Raw genomic sequence first — 21,630 nt, forward strand, 5'->3', positions numbered from 1 at the left:
ATAGCTTGTGATTCAGAAACACTTGATTATTTTATAACTGTAATAGACTTCCAGTTGCTGTGAAGCTAGAATACTCAGAGCAATTAGCTAGAAAACAAACAAATTGGACTTTAAAAGATGGCAATAGGAAGGATAATTGGCTGGCTGCACATAGTAACTTTAATTATAAATTGGTCAGTATTTTTGCAGTAACTTTAGGTGTAGCTATTTTTTGCTTCAGAAAAAAGAATGTAGGCATTTAATCTATTTAGAGAGTAATACATTACAGTTACTAAAACACTGACCAAATATAATATGTAAACATATCTCACATATCTCATATACTTAGATAAATTTAATAAACCTTAAAAAAACACAACACAAAACTCACATGATGTATTTTAGTTTTAATTGGGAAAGATACTGCTCTGAGAGGCTTTCTAAGACCATATAAATATGCTTTCCACATCATTCATGGTCTTTATAGGAAACTAGAGTTGGTAAAGGTATATTATCAGGAAGAGGATCTGTGGTAACATTCATTTTCTGTTTATATCCTGAAAAAATATGGGAATAAAATAAGAAAAATAAATTAGAGAAAATATTCAGTCATCAATTTAGGATAGCTTGGAAAGAACAAAAGATCTTGGTATCCTTGGAACAAGGTTGGAAGCCAAAGGATAATTTCAAGTCTGAATCACTCAAGAGTGTCTTGGCTAAGTCCTATTTTATTGAATATGTATAAATATTAATGTTTCCCTATGCATGCATATACAGCTATTGCTCCTGCATACATTATGAATGTATGCACATAGGTATCTACTGCACATAACACCAAATCAAGCATGGGAATTTTTTGGTTTTTTCCACAGAAAAGACAGAAGAAGCAAAAATAAAAATTAAACTGAAGTGTATGGTAAATAATTTTTGTAATTAAAAAACCCCAACAAAATAGCAGCTGATTGTTGCTTTTTTCCCATCCTGCACAAGTATGAGACTCCACACTTTATAACTTCTACTGTAATTAAATATCATAGAAAATACTCCAGAAAACCTACCCAGATGAATTTGCAACTTCGTGGTAACTGCAGAGTGTTCTACTTCTAAAAAGAAGCGCCTCCAGCAGCAGCTGCTGGCGCGTCAGGGCTGCTGTGGCCAGAGCTGCCCTGGGAGCTGTGTGGTACTGCAGGCACCGCTGCTGCTGCTCAATGGCACTGGCTGGAGCTGGAGAAGCACTTCTAGAGCACCAGAGGTAAAATGTAGGCTATAGAAGGACCCAGGAAAGAAGGAACATCCATGGTATGAAGGATAAGAACATACGTAAAACAGACCCTAAAAAATAATTGAATTAGCATCTACAGGGCAAATGCTAAGGAAGAAAAGGAAACAGAAGAATCTGCCCTGATTGGAAAAAGGACATATTCTGTAAGCATGCTGATTTGAGCTATATTTTCAAGTCATGTACTGTGCTTTGAAAAGGATTAAACCCACATATACTGTAACAGAGATCATTACTCCTCATTTTTGTACATGTTTTATTGGTATTATGTCTTCATTACAAGAAAGGTAACTTTAAAAATGCAAATCTGCATAAAGTACACCTTTGACAGTACAAGCAATCATGCAACCCACTTTCACTGTAAATTCATCCAGTAGTTCCAGTAAGAGGATGCAGTTACTTTACAGCAATGCCAAACAAGCTTTTATTTAGCTGTCAGTAATACCAGAGAAACTCCACAATATTTTAGTTAACGGAAATACAATAGCACTTTTACAGACTTTTTTTGCAGATTACAGATAAATGGCTTACTAAAGGTGCAAGCAATATGAATCAAATAATCCCTGACATTTTCCTTTTTTTTTGGTTTCCCACCCCACCACACCTTCCCAAGTTTTGGCAATACCAGTACAAGACAACAGATGATGATCTGAATTTTGCATTTGAAATACTTCTGAAGTGAAATTTAAAAATGACGTGAGATGTTCTGGCTCATAACCAACTTTACATATGGTCTTTAATAGCTATAGCACAACTGCTGTTAATATAGATCATTACTGGATTGCACATTTAACTATACAATACAATAATCATTCTCAGCTCACAAAACTGGGAAGTCAGTTATAAAATCGTAACATTCCCAGCAGAAGACAAGACTGTCTCAAAAATGGTGTCTGCTTCCCAATAATAGGTTGACAGACTTCCACAACATTCAACTGTATCTTCAATGAATTTTTTTTCCTTGCAACAGTGTTCTGGGGATATGTGAAAAGCTTATTTTAACTTAGAGCTTGACTAATTCCAGCTCTCCTAGAGCTGCATGTTACAGAGAGCAGGTTTCAGGCACTAAAGCCCAAGAACAAGCTAAGTGACACCACAGAAATTAGTACTGCCAATAAAAAGAAAATAATGGGAAACTTGTATGCAGTAAGCCTAATGTCAGTCTGCTGGACAGTGACTGGGGTGGGTGGAGAGCTCCCTGCTGGCCAGGCACTGTCCCGTTTCCCATGGAATGTGTGTGACCATGAAATACAAAACCAGAGCTGCTGCTCACCTTGCTGCTTTTAACCCATGAAGAGCAAACACCCAAGAAAACAAAATTCAGTTCTCAGAGTGGGGTTAGCATACAGATCACTTTCTGTTGAGTGTACTTTCAGAACTAAGATTTCATCTGAGCAACACGCCACGTGCACAAATTCCAGATACCTCTCGAAGCAGCTCTGCTTTGACCAGCAAATCATGGCTGTGGGGTGCACGTGGGCAAGGCTGTGTACACACCTTACACACCATTACTGCATTTCTGGTGAAAAAGAAAATGCTGCCTCTTCCTTTTTCAGAAAAGAGTCAATTGTTTTGCAGATTTCCAGGAAAACATCCTCCTGTGTTCCTTCTGCATCAACCTGTGAAGCATGGAAAAAAAACAGTTTTGATTAAGTTACAAAGAATTATCTCAGAATCTAAACACTGCAGCAAAAAACTGGTCTAATATTAAATGAAAGTTGTTCTGCTTCATGGTAGAAGCATTCTAATGTAGAGGAGCATCTTTATAAACCAGATTACTCATTTTGTTTCCACAGATTTATGTAAGAAGGTTCTGCAGGCTCGATTGTCTGTAGCAAAGTACATCAGTCAAGTGAGGGAGCTTTAAGTACTCGTGTTTTAAAGTACACCTTTCATGCAGAAAAGTTGCCGAGGGCTCTTTGCCCATCACTCCAACCTGGGGAGGTCCATCTGAAGGGCACAGCACTCTGGGTTTTGGCCACTCCACAGTAACTTAGCAAATCATTATATTCCAGTGCATTTGTATTTGGAAACTTGGTGAACTGGTTCTGGTTTTATGACATCCTTTGCCCCTATCTTTTATAAAGGCACTGCTTTTGTGGTATAAAAACTCAACTTTCATTGAAACAATTTTTTTCTTGAACACCCCAAAGATGCAGTTTTCTGACCAAGCTATTTTTCATGACTACTTCACAAAACCAAGATGAATTTACTTTCCTGTGCTGAAGATGAGAGCTGCATTTCAGCAGAGAGGAATGGTACTTGCAGCCAGTAATACTTGTATGTGTTCCCTGGAAAACGTGAGGCAGAACTGAGCTGTTCTGAGCAATGAGTTTCATGTCCATCCCATGCTGTGTCACCTGAGGAAGGAGAGCTGCCTTCAGCCCTCACAGCAGTGACAGAAGCAGCTTTCACACTGGCTGTGTATTCCACGCAGATGCTTCTGCTGCTTATTCCTTTCCTCAAATGCCTGCTGAGATATTTGGTCTTTACACAAAAGCAAGATTCTTCCTTGCTTCTCCATGCTTAGTCTTTCATGTATGCATGATGTGAAATTTGCACAAGATTAAATGGACAACTTTGTGAAAGGATCTTTTTCTGAACTGCTGCATTTTCATCTCTAAGTTGCTGGCTAGAAAGCCAGACAATTGTAGAGTTTGAAGGGGACATCCCTGCCTATAATACCTTCTGCCATCTCTTTGGTCTGCAGGGGGATTAAAGGAGTTTCATGTTCAAATAAATGTATTTCTAAATAGGCCAAAAAATTCTGCTCAGATATGATGTTGTCTTGCAGCCAGCTCCTGTACAGCTGACTGCAGTCCATGTACATCTAAGTCCCTTGGTGCTGAGTCTTGCGTGGGAGTCAGCAGCTGCTCCTTGCAGAGCTCCAGCAGGGACTGCAGGCACTCTCCAGAGCTTGGGTTTCACTCTTGGTGGCATCCGCAGATGCTGCGAAGTTCGGTCCCCATTGCATCCTGTGGGAAGTGCTGGCACCTCTCACCAGCCCGTTCCACGGCCAGAGCTCCAGCACTGGATCCCCAGCCAGGCCAGCCTTTAGGAGCTGTGCCTGGCTGGGCCGTGTCCCCTCGCGCCCACTGCAAGGGTGTGTGACAGTGCGGGCTGAGCTGCCCTCAGTGCCCTGGCCAGCTCCCAGGCCGTGGCTCCCTTGGCCCCCTCACTGTCCCTCATGCTGCTGCTGCTGCTTTTTGCAGAGCTGAGGCAGAGGCAGGCATGTGCTGATGCCTTAGAAAGGACAGTTCTCCCACAAGGGCTGCACGTCTTTCAGGAGTGTTTAGAAGTGGGGGGTACTTACGAGTAGCAAAGAGAAAATGGGAGTCATGAACCATTCCGAACCAAATGTCTACCTTCTCCAGTTAAAACAAAACCAGCAACTCCCACCTCAGCTGCTATAAAACACCTTGTTTGGCCTGTCTCAGCTGCCAAGACAACTATTTTCATATGGCTATCCCACAGAAAATATACTGCATGCAGGGTGAAGGCCACAGCCATTTCAAAGCTCTTGTCTTAATATCTATTATCTCTTTACTTCATAAATACTTCTGCACTGTCTAACTGATCTAATCTTATCAGCACAGCTGATTGCCACTGGCTTTTTGGTGACCCTTTAGAACTGGGACTGATACTCAGGTCTAGATCTAGGGAGTTGTGATGAAGAATTAGTTCTGTAAGCATGGAAACTGCCACTCTTTATGATGGGCTGGAATGCTGACTTCCTATCAGTAGCAATAAAATATGGATGGGCCTGACTAATGACAGCCCCAGTGCTTCCTGCGCTGGCCTCCTAAACAACAAAGGCCCAATTCATAAAACTAACTTAACATTGTGGCACAAAACTAACTTAATGTGCCAATAATTCACATCTAGTACTACAGTATTCAACAATGCTCTCAGCAGCTCCAGAGAAAAAAACTGTGTATTTCTCCTCCTCAGATTCTAACAAAGCTCATAAATTAGGCCTGTTTTCAAGGCTATTTAAGGCTGACTTCTCATAAAACAAGATCCATGTACAGTTTTCCAGAGTTTTCAAATGCAGCTATGGCTTTTGGTAACTTCAAATACAGAGAAATTTAATGAGCTCATATGAAAAGTTACTGGAGTAACCATCCCTATAGTACAATGTTGCTCTTTTTGTCATTAAAATCAACCAATTATGTTTTCTGTCAACAAATCTACATTTATTGTAGATTTTGAAATTTAGAGCTCTAAAAATATACTGCCACTGAGAAGAACCTGTCACCTGGGTGACAAGAACCTGACTGTCTGTAGAGAGGATGGCTGAGGACAGACTCTGGAATGAGCTCAGTAGTTAGAAGCTTCTTACTGAAGGTCAGTCAAGCTTAGCTGTGTTGTCACTAACATTTATGTCTTTGTCACTAGAGTTTGTTAGAAAATCTCTCTGAGACTGTGCAACACCTGGTTCTCACAGCAATGGATCAAGCTGTGTAAATCCACTGAAAACACACTGCCCCGAGACCTATTCATATTAGGCCTGCATTTTCTGCTGTGTTTTATCCATGATCCCCTGCTAATGTTTCTGATGTATCTTTCTAGATCAGTTTCTCATCTAATGGGCCACAAAGCACCAAGGGGGGAATAGAGAATCACTTGTTCCTTGTTCCCCACATCCTTATCTATCAGGGTTAATGGGTCTCTGAGAACCTTTCAAAAGATGGAAATGAACCTCATAACTGCTCTCACTATTACCACTGATTACCCCTTCTGGGAAGGGGGAGGTCACCCCTCCCCACACGCACTTAGAGTGGCATCAGCAAGGGAAGGCTCACAAGTGGAAGACTGGGAGAGGGTGGATGGTCACACGTTCTTTCATAACGGTTATGGGAAGTGTGACTGCGAGTGATTTTAGAAAGAAATAGTAGAACAACATTGAGAAAAAATAATAAAAGGAAAGGAAATAAACACAGAAAAACTAACTCCTGTTGGATTTTGTAGGCTAAGCTTTCACAGCATGTGATCTGAAAGAGTCAAAGTTTTTGGGCACCCTTAATCCTCTGCTCTGCCCTGCTCAGCTTATTTGTTATGCCCTTTTCCTCAGACTTTGAATAGGAAAATTGTATGTAAGACACCTACCAGGTGTCTTATGTTACCTAGGTAGGATCAGGGCTGTCTTGCTTGACTACCGAGGCATTGCTCTTCTCTTTTACTTACTAGCCTCCTACATACTGTCACTTCAAAAAAGCTTTAAAGGATGAGTCAGATATTAAAAACAATCTTTTTCCCCCCTCCCTTTCTTCTCAGCTGAGAGAGAGCCATATATTCAAAGGGATTTACATTTAGCCATGTCAAAACACAAGTAGGTGTCTACTAAATTTTCAGATGCACTTTTCTGTCCAGCTGCCTTGAAACTCACTGAGAAACAGATTTAAAACCAACAGTGTCTACCTGCTTACTACTACTATAATGCATTTTTTTTCATTTCATTTAATGTCATTTATCTGAAGCACCTGATTCCCACTGAACCAGGCAGCTTGCAGGCAGTATTTTTGAGAGCAGTGCTTCAGCCCTTGCATTTCCAGTACAAGGTCTTTACTGAAAAGCAGCCACTTGCAACTCCTTAGGTGGGTGTTCTGGAACTGACTACAAAAGAAATTATGGGATATTAAACTAAATCCCCAAAACATGAATTAAAAAAAAAAAATTGAAAAATTTCTAACTTGTTAGTCACAACTACTTTACCTTTCAGAACACAATTTAGAAACTTAATGCCTCAGCAGAAAAGTGAGGACAGTGTTGCCTTTGCCCTTCATTCTTCAGTCAGTTCATCTTCCCTTGCAAATATGTACACAGTTCTTCATCTCAGCAGGGTGCTGGAAGGATTGCTGTTGTTTATTCCTGTCAGGTTCACAGGTTCATCTGCACCCACAGCCTTCACCCTCTGTCCATGCATGCCTCAAGCCTCCACTGCTGAGCAGAAACACAAAGAGGGAATCTTGGCCAAAGGGAAATATCCAACACAGTCCTGATCTTTTGTCAGCTTCACCAGGTCACTGTTCTTGTTAAGAGGTCAGCAGAATGGAAAAATTGTTCCAATTCCACATATCATATTACTTAGTTATGAATGCACCTATGCACAATCACTCCAGGTTGGGGAAAGTTGTAAAATCCTCGAGGATTAAAGTGGGAATTCTGTTACAACCATATACCTTTGTCTCTTCTGTGCAAGTAAAGCAAGGAGAGAATTCCCAATGAGTGCAGAAGAAGCCAGGTCAGAGCTGAATTTTTCTGTCTGCACTGTCAGGCTCCATCCAACCATGCCTTAAAGCCTGTTCCAAATGGAGTAAAGCATTTCTTACTCTGTGTTCCAGTGCACAGAGTAAGAAAGCTCATTTGACACTGTACTCTCACCACACCTTGATGTGGTGTGACAGACCAGATCCTCCTCTGCTGAGTGTGCAGCCAACATTTAATTCCTACACCAGACCTTTTCCTGGCCTTCTGCCCAGGACTGAATTTTAAATTTGCATATTTAATCAGCCTGTTTCAGGACTGAAAACCTTTGGAGTAGATAGGACAAGTTAAATACATCCCACTGTTGTCATGTGCTGTTCCCAGTCTGTGGGAAATTTTGTCCAGTCCTAAACTTAGATTTTAAACTGGAGAAATTAAATTACACCAGTATGCCAACTCCAGTTTCTTGTTACACAAGTCTGTTTCTGATTTTCTTTTCTGTGGCCAGGTGGAGCTGGGTGCTACAGTCAAGCCCTATAAAACATGATCACTTACACAACTAATACCTAGAATTTAGTGGTCCTTAGCCACACACTGCAGTAAGCTGGCTAGAAAAGGTTAATGCCAAATCTTTGTGGAAGTTAGCAGGATTTAGACTCCAATATTCCTCTAGAATCTCAACGCCCACTCCTCTGCATGCTTAGGAAATTGCATTGCTGCAATCCCAAGGGACATGAAGCTCATGTGGGCCTTTCACCGAAGAGCTGCTTCTGTTGAAAAACCAAACCTAGGCAGCAATCAAAGACTCTTTAAGACTCCTCTGCCTCTCTTAAACAGCTTCTCATCAGTTGCTTTGGCCATTGCTTATCCTGGGATCACAGACTGATCTGGGTCTCCAAATAGCACCTTCAGGAAGGCATCGCTTCCCTGAAGCTATTGGATCCCACCAGCTTTGCCTAAGACAAAGAGTACACTAGCCTCTGATCTGTAGTTACATGGAGATCCTTCGGTGATTTAAAATAAATCCATGAATGCAGATGAGAATTTATTTTAAAGGGTCTTCAAATCAACACTGGTAAATTAACTGGTGGCTTTGTCTGAAATGGATAGGAAACAGACACACAGTTCTTTCAGGAAACAGAGTTATAGAGGCAGCAGCATCTCCATGGCAGCATTAACCTCTTCAGCCAGCATTGGTCAGTGTTGGAGAGTAATAATCCCACTTAGGAATGAACAAATCCCCAACACTGAAAATATGTGATGTTTTAATTAAAATGGGAAAGAAAAATATTAAACATGTTAGACTGCCTCTAGGTAAAGTCTCAGTCTTCTGTGTGTGTGTATGATATTAGAAATAAAAAAAAAACAAGCCCAAAGACTATTTTAGCCTAGCCTGCACAAAAAAAAAGCAGTCAGAAGTTATATTTGATATATTTGATCAGAAGTTATTATTGTCAGTTTTTCTGCTTTCCACCTGAATTTCCTTTCATCATTCAGAGAACACCCAGTGGCTGCTAATGTCAATGCTTGGCTGCATTGTGTAAACTAACCCTATGCCCTGGGAACTGCAAACTTCCCCTTGACCCTCTGCTTTCTTCAACACATGTAGCTTAAACATATTCACCACTAAAATAGTTTTAAAAGACATTTTCCACAATAATGTTTATACAGCTGATTTTACAGAGCTTTCATACCCAATGGTTCCACCTGGAATATGGATATATGGTAAACACCACATTCACCAGAAGCAAGTTCAGACAATGTTTAGACACTGCTCAAGCAAAGCACAGGTATTTTCTAACATGCAAACATACAACGTCAGCTTTCCCAAAACTGATGGTATGAGTACAAGTCACATATCCAGCTCTGACCCACTATTTGGCAGGTTCCTTAAGGAGATAATGAGCTACCAACTTTCAAGAAAGGACTGCATGTTTTGCCATTACGTAGGGGATGGAGGAAGAACTTGCAGCAGAAGCATTAAGGAAGGGCAAAGAAAGTCCATGTCCAGTGAAATGAGGCAGACCATGACTGCAAAATTTGTGTGAAAGTGTTAACTGCAGTTTCACTCTCTTTGGGGCTGTCACGTCCCTGATGCTTCAAAAAGGGAAACTCTGGTAGGCACAGCTCCCTGGAATAAGATACTGAGACAGAGAGCTCTGTTTTCCTTGGCATTGTGCTGTATTGGTGTATTGTGTATAGTACTGAATTCTTAGTTAGGCACATCCTTGCAATTTTGGCAAGATAGCTTCTTAAAGAAAAAACAAATAAACCACATAATCCTTTGTAAGCCTAAAGATGAAAAGTAAGCAGGAACTTTTTTCTGACACTTAGACTGTGTCTTATGTGCACTTATTTTTGGGGTAAGGAATGGCCACAAATCAGAATTTTTCCTTTGAGTATATTTTTTCGCAGCATTGTGTCATTTACCCTGCCCTCAGGTCAGGATATTGGTGCATAAATTAGCTGCACATTTCTCTTTTGGGAACTCTGCAAAGGAGGAAAGTTTGGGGCAAGTGATTTGCATGTTTGCTACAGACTCTAGAAAAAAATAGATCCCATAATATTTCCAGAAACTATTCTTGGATTCTTTCTCTTTTAAGACAAGACAGAGTAGCAGGACTAGATCTTTAAGGGACAGTTTGCCATGCCAGAGAAACAAAGAAAAAGCCCCAGAATCCCATGTAAATGAGTCTACAGATGTGCCAGCTAAGTGTACTGATGGAATTTTTCTTGCTTTGCTTGAATATTGATTATAGAATAAAAAGAATGCTTAAAATATCACATCCTGAGCAGGTGTAAACTGAGGTAGTTTATTGAAATTAATATGTTATTTATTCCAGCACAAAGATCTCTCTTGTATGAAGGTCTGTTTTCTTTCAGGATATACACTGTCAGTTTTGAAAATTTTACTAAAGGGCTTTGGATTAACATAATCTTTCATCCTAATTCTGAAAGCCCTTATATAGTAATAAATCCTAATACTTAAAGAAAAGCTTTCTAGAATTTATTTTTAATAAGAGATTCTATACAGATGAGTTATTGATTCAGGATATGTTCTCTGACTAAGGATAAATCTGTGGTTTTTTTCCTTTCAAACTGTACTGTGGAACTCAGAAATTTGCAGAAGTTGCAAACAAATCAGGGAATTGTAAAATGAGGACAACTGGAAAGTGTGGGAACAGTTCATAAATGGTAACATGTCAGTGTTTTTCAAGTAGTGCTCATATAATTGAAGTAAAAAGCAATAATTTAATTAAAAAGGTCAAGTATTTACCTTGCATAACTGTGTCTTGCTTTCATAGTATGCAATCAGAGGGTTTGATGCTCGGTAGTAGCTTTCAGTTCTGTCCTCAGTGGTTTCAGTGCTCTCAGAGTTCTGACTGCTCATGGTTTCTGCAGAGCAGTCCAGGCAGAGCACGAGCTTTGGTTCTCCAATCTAGAGACAAAAGAAAACAACAAACATTGAAAGCACTGGCCCAGTAAAACAGATTTTGTTTGGATAACACCAGAACAGTCACAAGGAATTTAGTAGCGAATAGTATTTGTCTATGGAGAAATGATTCTTATTAACAAGCACCTCTCATTGTGGCAGCACTAAGGGGTGCCAGCACTGAGGAGCAAGGCTGTGCTTGCCTGGGCTCTACACAGAGAAATAACAAGATAGGATCTGATAAATTCTGGCTACTTGACTGAAGAGTGTCAGTTCATTATTTGCTTGATGCAAACAGTACAGGACTTATGCAATACTTGACTCAGTTATATTTGTAGCCTTTTCTTTGTTCAATGTGTGAAAAGGGAGTGGTAAACTTAGCTTACTATTTCAAGATGCAGTAGCAGGAAATGTTCACATAAAAGTGTACCCACTTGAGATGGAAATTAGTAACAACAGACAGGCTCATGGACACCATCAAATATTCACAGGAATACATCCTGTGAATTACTTTATGTCACACAGTATTTTATGTCCTTGCTTGCAGTGTACCCACACCATTCCTCCCCATGCTGCAAAGGAAAGATGTGATAAATTTCTCTGCATTTTCAAATTGGCAAGTAATTTCCAAATTCTGTGGGAAGCTGGTCATTTAATGCTGTTTGGCTAGTGCCAAACTAGTCATGAGGGAGAGTCTGTCCTTTTGTCTAATAAAAATAAATACAGATTTATTTATTTTTATTCTTACATCTGGCAAAGACCATAAATAATCATCTCTTTCTACATTTGATCATAGATATTGCAGTACTTTATGGGAAGAAAAGAAATGGCAAGAAAGAGCAAAATATTCTTTATGGTATTTCAGGAGAGAGGCAAAAGTTCTAAACACAAATCCTCAACATTCTTTCCCTGAAACACTGAAAATATATGTATGTCATTGAGCATAAATCTTGGAATGCACTGTCCTGTAGCCTGTTCAGGCACGGTACTCTCTGACACAAGATTTTGTATGAGCAAAACCTGCTGGGCTGAGTCCAAAGAGATAAAAATTCCACTGTCTCACGCAACATAAAGGTTTTACAGGATCAGTGGGAAAAAAAAGTTAATTTTTCCATGCAGTTATCTATTTAATCCTTCAATGACACGCTCCGTCTTTTTCTCATTCCCTCCCGTTCAAACAGGGATCTGGAAAACACTTTTTAGGAAAAAGCGAGAAGTCTTGGAAAAAGATGACTGCTCTTCACACTAATGACAATTACAAAATCATATTTTGACCATGGCTACAGTAAAGAAAGTCTAAATGACCGATATATGGAAATTGTCATTGTTATCTTTGTTGACAGCCCTCAAAGGAAGAAATATTCTAAAGGTAAATATTTCATGTCAGGCCTTCTGCATTTGACTGAGGATGTCTGGATTGTGTTGACCTTTCTACAAACCTTAATGACTTTCTAAGACACTTCAATGACAGGCTTTTACCCGCCCATTTTTTCCACACAGAAGGCATTAATGGTATTAGCTGTAGCAGCACTGGGTTTGGGGATTAAAAAAGCCAACAAGGCAGTTTTAATAGTGCAAGAGACATAGAGAATTAAAAAAAAGATGTGGACTTAATGATTTAAACAAATGCCTTTTGGTATAACTGGATTAGGATGGTGAGAAGCTATTTCCTCCCAGATTTACATGAGGAATTCCATGGTCTGTTCCAAACTATAATAGAATAAATGGGAAAGAATTCCTTTTATCAGTTATATCATCACCTTACAGTGAGGATATAAAGGAGTCTACTGACTGATAGGATCAGATAATAGTATCTTGCTTGATACACTCAGTCTGATTTGCTTTTGAAAAATGTACATAGTTTTCTTAGAAGTGTCAGTATTGCTATCTGGAATTCAAACCATTACAGAAATATCTTTCTTCCAAACTAAAACCCACAAAAAGTGAAACTAATGCCCTTATCAGGTATTACAGCAATTTTTGCTATTTTTTTAAAATTATGATTTTCCTGACACAATTTAGCTTAAATAATACATACCAAACAAGTCTAATGTTTTGGGTCTTTACTCTGTCTCACTGGGTACTTCCTGACTGGTGCTGTGGAGCATATAATTTAAAAATGTTTTTTCACCTTGTAGAAACACTGAGGAACAGAGTTTGGTGCTTCTGTAGAATTATGACTGGGTAAAAATACAACTGCATCATAGAAGGGAACTGGGTAAAACTGGCTGGAGAATCAGCTGTTTCTACATAGCTCATTCTGTTTATGAGTCAAGCTCTGAAACATAAGCATTATTCTTGATGTCTTCTAAACAGAGCAGGTCTTTGTTAACAATTATAAAGCTTTTCACATATCATGTAAATATGTAGTATTATTCATCTGTACTTTGCTGCCATTAATTAGTAAGGCCTGGTGTGCACCTCTTTTCATTCAGTTATAATTTAAGAACTTCTCATCACCCTTTGGAAAGAACTGCAAAGCATTATCTCAAAAACGACTCATTGAAAAAAACTTCACAGTCTTACTGAGCAGCTCACAGCCAGCCTGTGGAAAGTGGATACACAGCACAACAGGGGTGACTTAGCACGGTCAAAACAGTCACTTAAAAGTCCTTGTCTTTTACTCCAAATGCAGTCCAGGACTATGGAATCTTTTGCTGCTTTCAGGGAACTTAAGGAGCCTTGCTTCAGCATGGGATGCATTAAGACTTTTTTGCCTGGAATGCCTCAGTGCAGGACACTCCAATCTCTAAATCCCACTTCATAATATAGAGGAGTGTCCACAGGACACCAGCATGTATGCCTGCTAGAGAAACAGCACTGCTGACATGGTTCCTCCTTAGACACAAAATGAGAGAAATCTCCAGCATCTTTTTAGTAGTCTACAGCATTTTATTAAAGGGACTAATAAGTCAACATTTCTGTAAATGACTTCTATGGCAAATCCCATTGCTCATTATTTTGTCTGGCTTCTGATAACTAAATCTTGCTAGGTTTTTATGGTAATCAACTAAATAAATAAAGCAGCTTAAGGCTCAGTGAGAAAACAGGGGATTCATTAAAGTTTTATTACCTTATAAACTTGTTTAGGACATTTTTGGAGTGTAATATGATGCAACATATACTAACTATTATCCCTAATTCACCACTTCTTTTCTCCCAAACCCTGGCAGATTCATTCATAGTCTTAGACAGAGTTATTTCCTGCAGACTGAGAAATGTACGGCTGAGACTCCTCACGAGGTCTTAGCACATACTGAGGAAATCAAGAGCTCTCGGAGCTGCCACGCAGGCACTTGCAGAACGCTCTTTTTATGGCTGTGCCACCTGTTACTCACCACAAAAATTAAATCTGTGTTTAGATGTTTCAAGTGGCAGCAAGCTTTAGCAGAGCTGGCTTACTGGTAATAAATATTAACTGAGAAGATACATTTATGATCCTTCATCAGACAGCGCTTGATCAGATTTTCATGAGAAGTATAGCACTATCCACTAGAGCCAGAAAACTGGTTCTAAAATGATGTTTTCCCCTAAATGTGAATTGTTTCTGGTTTACATTAAATTTAGATAAAATCAGCCTCTACTTCTCCTTGTATTCTAGATTCTTTATAGGTAAGGGCAACAGCTAGATTTGCTATACTGATGAGGTGCCAAAATTTCAGTGATCAGCAGCATAGCTCTGCTGGATTGGCTTTTTACACATCCCTGCTGCAACCAGCTGAAGAAAGGGACCGAAGCAGCACAGAATTACAGGAGTTACAACAGCACTACAGTTGTATGGTCACCTTGCTCTCAAACTCTTCTGCATCTTTCAGCTCTTGAGGATACCCATCAATCAGGAATCCTTTTGTGTCCCCTAGCTTGGAAACCATGGCTTCCTTCAGTAGCTCCAGAACAATACCCTGTATAGAAAAGAGAGGGAATTAGTTGGTTAATTAATAAGAAAGATAGATACCTTTGTTTGTTGCATTGAATTTAGTCTTACACCCTTGAAAACAACCTTATTTTTCTGTAAGTGGGTCCTGTGAATGCAGGTGGTTTTTTTGTCCTGCAGGTAGCAGGGCACCCTGCTTTTTATTCTCTCAGGACCAGCTATGCCACACAAATCTAATGTTGCAATCCATCCAAAATTTCCCAAAGTGCCCTCCAGATAGCTCAGAATATTTCATAGTTTCAAAATGAATGTTAATACCTGTGAAACTCTAGAGTACTGCTGCAGCATTTTCCAATCTGATTGCATTTTGCTATGTCACTGGTATAATTATATTACATGGAAAGTGACCCCATCTGACCAAACACACTGAAGAGCAAAGCAATCAAAATCAAGCCTGAGCACAGCTTTTAGTTTCCCCTGAGCAACATTTCCCAGTATCTTTCATTAACAAACACATCCTCTGACCTAGCTGCAGTTGCTGAAGACCCACCAAGAGCTGGGACTGTGGACCTGCCATGTAAAAGTCAGGTCCTGCTGAGAACAACACCCTCTGCCTTCACAATCTCCATTAAGCTGCAGTCCAGCTACTCTGGGATGTCAGCCAGCTCTGCAGGGAACTGCTGCAGGTACTGTAATTTAAAATAGCTGCCAGGAGGATCAGCTCTGAATCTGAAATGTAACGCTATAAAAAGGACATAAAGTTTCTGTTTCCTGTACTTACACTTATGTTTTGCAATGCATCTGTCTCGCTGTATTTCGTGTCTGATTTATTGCCTATGTGAAACATAAAGAAATACTGGCACTGAAAAGGGAAACAAGTGCCACAGATTTGGCAAAGAGGAAATGTCTCCCTGAGGTTACAGATTAATTTTACTGAAATGGGAACCATCAGCTCCAGTATCTATGTCCACTATTTTAGACAATATACCTACCACTGCCTTTGTTTAACCATTAGAATCCCAAATAAAACCATCACTCACGCCAGGCACAGGTTCACCACATTCCATGATGTCTTTGATCAATTTACTTCTCTCTGATAATGATGATAATTCATTTTGGAGAAGGTCACTAGTGGACAAGTGAGTAAATTCGTATCTCTTGGCTAACTGTTCACATTGGCTACCTTTGCCAGAGCCAGGCCCACCTATGTGAGGGGAAAAAATAACCAGAATTAGAAAAGAACAAAGATCTTCCAATTCTCAAACTATAGCCACCAAGAAAATGGGAGGAAATTGATGACACTGACTGTTTTGCAATTTTTTTTTTTTTTTATAGAGACACTATCTACAGTAGAACAAGTCATATACTTCCCTTCTGATACAACTACAGTACTCACTCAAAAATGCGTTGAAGGAGTCACAACAGTGTGAAATCTCTCACAGAGGAGAACCTGTTCCTAAAACACCATTAGCATGTTAAGGAAAATCATGAAACAGCCTGTGGAAAAGGGTATTTCACTCAGTACTTGTTGAGTTTGACAGCTGCAACAAATCATAGCAAAGTAATGTTCACTGCTCCACTGTGAGGGGAATGATAACGAGCTCCCACCTGCACCTGGCCCCATCCTGCCCACAGGAGCTGAGGGAGAGAGCGGCAGGAGGGGAAGGGCACTAACCCAGGGGAATTAGGGACACTGTGCGTGTCCTCCTGGCAGGAATGGCTCCTCCAGCCTCCTGCTTCCTTTGGCCAGTGAGCGGCCTCCAGCTCAGAGCCCCGGAGCTCTGGCTGTGCCGCTCTGCAGGCGCAGGCGCTGCCTGGCCCAGCTCCTCCGTGCAGGAGTGCTTCTCCCTCCGCTCCAAGGCCATGGCATGGAAAGCCATGGCATGGAAGGCCTCTCTCTTCAGGCTCCTGCTGAGGCATTGCAGCCGCCCCTGCCTGGCTGGAGAGAAGGACAGCCCATGGAACCTGCTGGAAGCCACTTGCCAGGCGTCCCAGCGCGGTGCCTTCAGCGCTGCTGGCACAGCTGAGGTGAGGCCCTGAGTCGCCATGTCGGTGCCAGGGCGCGGGGCGGGAAAGCCAATTCCTGCTGTGAGTTTGTGGAGAAAACCTCACTGCGTGTAGCAGCAATTTTGCAGCCTTTGATGGATCTGTTCAGAAGATCTACTGCAGCAGGAGGTAATTACAGCCTTGCAGGGAGACAATGCTCCAACTCTTTATTCAGTAGAGTTTTTGCAGCAGGTGACCTGCGTTATTTATCAACTGCTGGGACTTGCAGGCGGGGCTACACAGCTCTGCTACCTGCATTTGAAAGCTAGAAAATAGGTGGCTTTCCTGTTTCCTTATCTTTCCACAAACAAATATAGGAATAACACGTTCACAAGAGAGCGAATTTAGCACCTTCCCTTACCTCACTTGAACTTTCCTCTAACTTTTGCATTCAATGTAAGAAATAATTGCTCTGAGTATATAATTTTCAGAGAAATTACAGTACTGTAGCTGAGACTAAAAAATGGGTCATAAAGGAGTAGCATCAAAGGAAAGGGGTTGTGTTCTGTGATGTGCAGTCTTTTACTTCAGCTTCACAAGGAGAATAACCAGCCTGGGGTGTAAGAATCACACCTGTGCTACAATTTTTCTAGAACTATCTTTGTTGCAGGCTTCTGGCAAATGTGGATTGCATGCTGTTTTTCTGTTGCCATAATATGAAGAACATCATTGTTTTGTAAAAACACTAGTTGAAAGAAAACAAGGAAAAAATAAGAGTGGCTATAAAGAAACAGTTGTAACAAAATTATAGGCAAATTACTAGTAATGAATCCCTTAAATATCAGAGTGGCAATTAATAGTATTTCTGACCTGTTTTGGGCTTTTTCAGATCAGTACATTTGTTTACACATTTTGTCTCCTGGCCTTGAATATGCTAACAGTGCAGTAATTTAATCCTATTAAAAAACCCTAGCTATAAAGATTATTGTATTCTTTTTCTTATATAGCTGTTTCTCTTCTGAATGCAGAACCCAATGAGAAATTTCATCATTTCCCCTCATATACAACATTAACTAGATCTCTTTTTAGAAATAACAATACAAGGACATTTTTTGTTTTTTAGCAGGTAAACATTCAGAAAATTTGATGTGTTCCAATACCTTTGTGTGCTAGTATTTTAGAAGAGAACACTGTCAGAATGGTACAATATGCAGGGCATACACCATGAATGAGTGTTCCTCCAAAACATTAATTAAAAAGACCATTTTTTAATAGAAGAGTTAAAACAAAGCAGAGATTACATGCTGAGCTCTTTAAAGAGTAAAAAACATATTTGATTATGTCTTAAAAATGGTATTTTTTATAGCTACTGGTATTAATTTAGATTCATCTGATAAGTAGCAGAGCATCCTACTGTTTGACAAATGCATACTACCCACTTTATCACGTCTTGTGCTTTCTTATCCATGAATGAGACCACAGTTCTTGCTTGGCATGATCTGAGTAGCGACTGAATTCCCCAGGAAGTTCAGCATTGAGGGCTGAGCACAACTTGGCCTTTACACCACTATTAATTTACGTGTCTGAAATGAAAGTATTATCTTGTCTCCCCCTGAAGTTCCTTAATGTGACTGAAATAGAGCTATTCAGGTGGGAAAACATGTGAAAGTGCATTTTCTTACTAATTAGGTGTTGCCTTCTTTCTCAGAGAAAGACTTAAAAGACTGCTACATAAGCAGCTTTAATAGCAAAATAATACTGCAGCCATGAAGCTCATGGTGGATTTGTAGTGTTACAAAAATTGTACCCGTTCTTTTAATTTTCTTAAATCTACTCATTTTTCTTAAGAAAAAAATTATGTGAGGAAAGTTTACCTGGAATAACAGCTGCATATGAAGCATGACAAAGGCTAGCAAAAAGATTTTTTCAGTTAAGACTTCGCTGCAACTTGTTACACTGTTTTTCATATGGAAAATACTTGGGGCATTGAAAAAAGTAATCCAGTTTTCCCAATGGCTCAATTGTTAGTAGAAAAATATATCCCCACTTTTGTTGTGAAGGTGTAAGATTCTTTATGAACACTGTTATTTTTTCTGTATGCTGTCATCTTGTGATCTGCCTACGTATACTTGGAAAAAAAAAAGTGTAGGTTCATGATAACTTGTTATTCAGATTAATCATGTTGTCTTCTGATTTCTATATATGACATGAAGAAAAAAAGCTAAAGCCTAGAAAACATCTAGAGGAATTATGAGTGTGATGTGAACTGTAGGACAATACAGGACTACCAGCAGTTCTTCAATGTTAGCATGCTTTTGTATTTTCTTAGTATTGCTCAGTGCAGTGGACCTTGCTTTAAAGCTCATTTGGTAACTTAATAAAAATCCAAAAATTGCAGGTAAAGAAATTAAGAACATTGTATTAATCAGTGAGGTTATTCTTGGAAACAGAACTCTTTGAAATGTCCCTTTGTGCTTTTTGATACAAATGGTAAGCAAGGATGTGGAACCGAGTACTCGCACAGAAATTAAATGCAGTTCTCTATATTGCTTTTCTGCAGACAAGGCCAGATTAAAAGGCCTATGCAATCCCTTAGAGCAGTATTCCCTTCCTTTATGTTGATTCATCAGCCTGTGAGAGAGGATCGCCTGGTAAATAACTTTTTGGCAGCACTGCTGACTTAGGTGGCTGCTTTTCCCCATTTAATTACTGACTGCAGAAATGCTTCACAGAGAGTCCTTCAAGGAGAGAAAAAGAGTGTCTCAGTGAGTGGGATAATGACCAATTGCCCAAGGAGCACTTCTGGGAGTTCAGCTGCAGTCAGCCCTGGATCAAAGGTCTCAGCTCTCCTCCCTCCTGCCCAAATGTCCCCCAGAAGGGGGATGGCCAAGGAGCCTGGGCATGTAACTCAAGTGTACAGCTCTGACCTAGAGCACAACGTCACCAGCAGATGAATGAATGATGACAGAGGGAGCTGGGACTGCTGCTGCGAGTGAGCAGGGCCAGGAATGAGCAGTATGAGCAGTGCATGGACCAGCTTTGCTGTCAGAAATACTGGTAGAGCAAAAGTGTCACGCAGACAGACTGAGATGCCTCTATTTTAAATCTTACAAGTTTATCATATGCCAAAATACCACGAGCATTTATATAAAATGCCAGCAGTAGGATTTACTAGACAGTCCCACTATTTATTTTAAAATGTTTCAATTTCAAGACCTTGTTATCATAATGAGCATCATCCCTGTATCAGGGAGAAGTGCCTGCAGGGGAAACCCAGCTGCAAAAGGGAGCCTCAGAAGTCTGAATTGAAACCAAAATAACCCCAGTCAGTCTATCCCTAAATTCAAGCAAAAAATTTGGATGACTTGATCAATTTTCTCATTGCTACTTGGATTATATAGACAAGTAAAAATAAGCCTTTTGAAGGCTTCTCAATAGCACCTCATCTGCTGTTCACAAATTATTTTAGTCTAAGTGAAACCATGCAGGAATTGTACTATTATTTAACAACAAGAAAAAAAAAAGCCCTCAATACTTTGTATTTATTTTTTCTGAGGAATTATTTTCATTAGAAAAAAACGTGTTGTGCATATTGGCAGAGTGATGCAATATCCTGGGACATCACTGAGTTTTCATCCTTCTTAAAGAAAATGTGACGTTTATTTCATGGGAAATCAGCCTTGCACTGCATTCACAGTTAGCTTGGATTGACTGGGGATTTAATTATCAGTACTGCTCATTCTAGGCTTTTCTGATTGCAGCAGGAGCTGCAATACAGGTATTGTAGCATCATTTACATTGGAAGGAACCTCATCTGATTAAACTTTATACTCAAAGCAAGCCTAAATTCATGATAAATTGAATTAGGCTATGTCATTCAAGGTCTGACATAATTGGGACAAATGAAGAGTTTGAGTTTTGTGATATATATACACTATTGAATTTTGGCGTGTGTGCAAGAAGCTCCTGTCTGCAGCTGATCGGGTGTACTTCTAGGTGTAAATGGTGAGAATATCTTCAGTGTCAGCTAAAAAGCTGGTCTTTCTTACACTGAGCTTAAGTAATTACCAGCTTTAGATCATCAGCAAGAATATAACAAAGATTCTGTAGAGGAAAGTGGTTACATTAGCTAAGCTTTAAACACCTCATTTACAAGTCAGCAGGGAGTTTGTTTCTGATCCAAAGTGCAGAAAGATTTCTGAAACCTTCAGTTTTACTTTCAGCCTCAACTGAAGCCAAATGTTTTCTGAAGCTCCTGCAGAGGCCAGGGAGGGGTAATGTTCCCAGAAACTGTGTTATGTATGACAGTTCTGTAGATACAATATGGAATATTGCAGTAGTTAAGAATTAGAAGATCATTCATCATTCATTGTGGTTAAAACTGATGACATAGATTTTTTTTGATTTTTGGTGGGTTTTTTTTGGGTTTTTTTTGTTTGTCTTTTAATGACTGGCAATAATTACTTAAGTTTTGAATATTTATTAGAGCATCACCCAATTTTATCTTTGTGCCTCTTTATATTTTTTTTCTTGAATTTTCCTTTGCTGGCCAAATTTATCTTTTTTTTTCCTCTTTTATTATCCTGCTGTTATCTCCTATATTTTTTACTTGCTGGTATTCTTTCTCTGCTTTACAATATGGATAGAACACTGACATTGTTGCTTAATTAATCCAACTTGACTGTTATTCCAATTGATTCCTACATTAGCTCTAATGTAAACTTTTGCTAATTAGATTATTTCTTTTTCTTTCCCTTTTTGGAAAATTTTCAAGGGTAATTAGTGGGAGAAGAAACTGCCTGTTTCTTTCCCTTTGTCATAAACAGTATCTCTGTTTGTCAGGTATGGCAGATGGTGCATTCATTTTGATTC

General features: G+C 39.6%; 1 protein-coding gene and 1 long non-coding RNA gene across 2 annotated transcripts in view; one reads left to right on the top strand and one right to left on the bottom strand.

Moving 5' to 3' along the window:
• Window positions 1–1,497: 1,497 nt before the first annotated feature.
• AK5 (adenylate kinase 5) overlaps window positions 1,498–21,630 on the bottom strand; it is an 83,335-nt gene continuing 63,202 nt past the window's right edge. Inside the window, exons 11-14 of the mRNA XM_068200028.1 lie at window positions 15,813–15,976; window positions 14,684–14,800; window positions 10,743–10,904; window positions 1,498–2,877 (exon numbers count right to left, since the gene is read on the bottom strand). Coding sequence (XP_068056129.1) covers window positions 2,767–2,877; window positions 10,743–10,904; window positions 14,684–14,800; window positions 15,813–15,976 — 554 coding nt within the window. The 3' untranslated portion in view covers window positions 1,498–2,766. The remainder of the gene's footprint in view (window positions 2,878–10,742; window positions 10,905–14,683; window positions 14,801–15,812; window positions 15,977–21,630) is intronic.
• LOC137479506 (uncharacterized) overlaps window positions 16,780–21,630 on the top strand; it is a 71,510-nt gene continuing 66,659 nt past the window's right edge. The window contains exon 1 of the long non-coding RNA XR_011002298.1: window positions 16,780–16,947. This is a non-coding gene — a long non-coding RNA (uncharacterized lncRNA). The remainder of the gene's footprint in view (window positions 16,948–21,630) is intronic.

The sequence above is a fragment of the Anomalospiza imberbis genome, chromosome 9 (genome assembly GCF_031753505.1).
Source record: "Anomalospiza imberbis isolate Cuckoo-Finch-1a 21T00152 chromosome 9, ASM3175350v1, whole genome shotgun sequence".
In the NCBI taxonomy this organism is placed as follows: Eukaryota; Metazoa; Chordata; class Aves; order Passeriformes; family Viduidae; genus Anomalospiza; species Anomalospiza imberbis.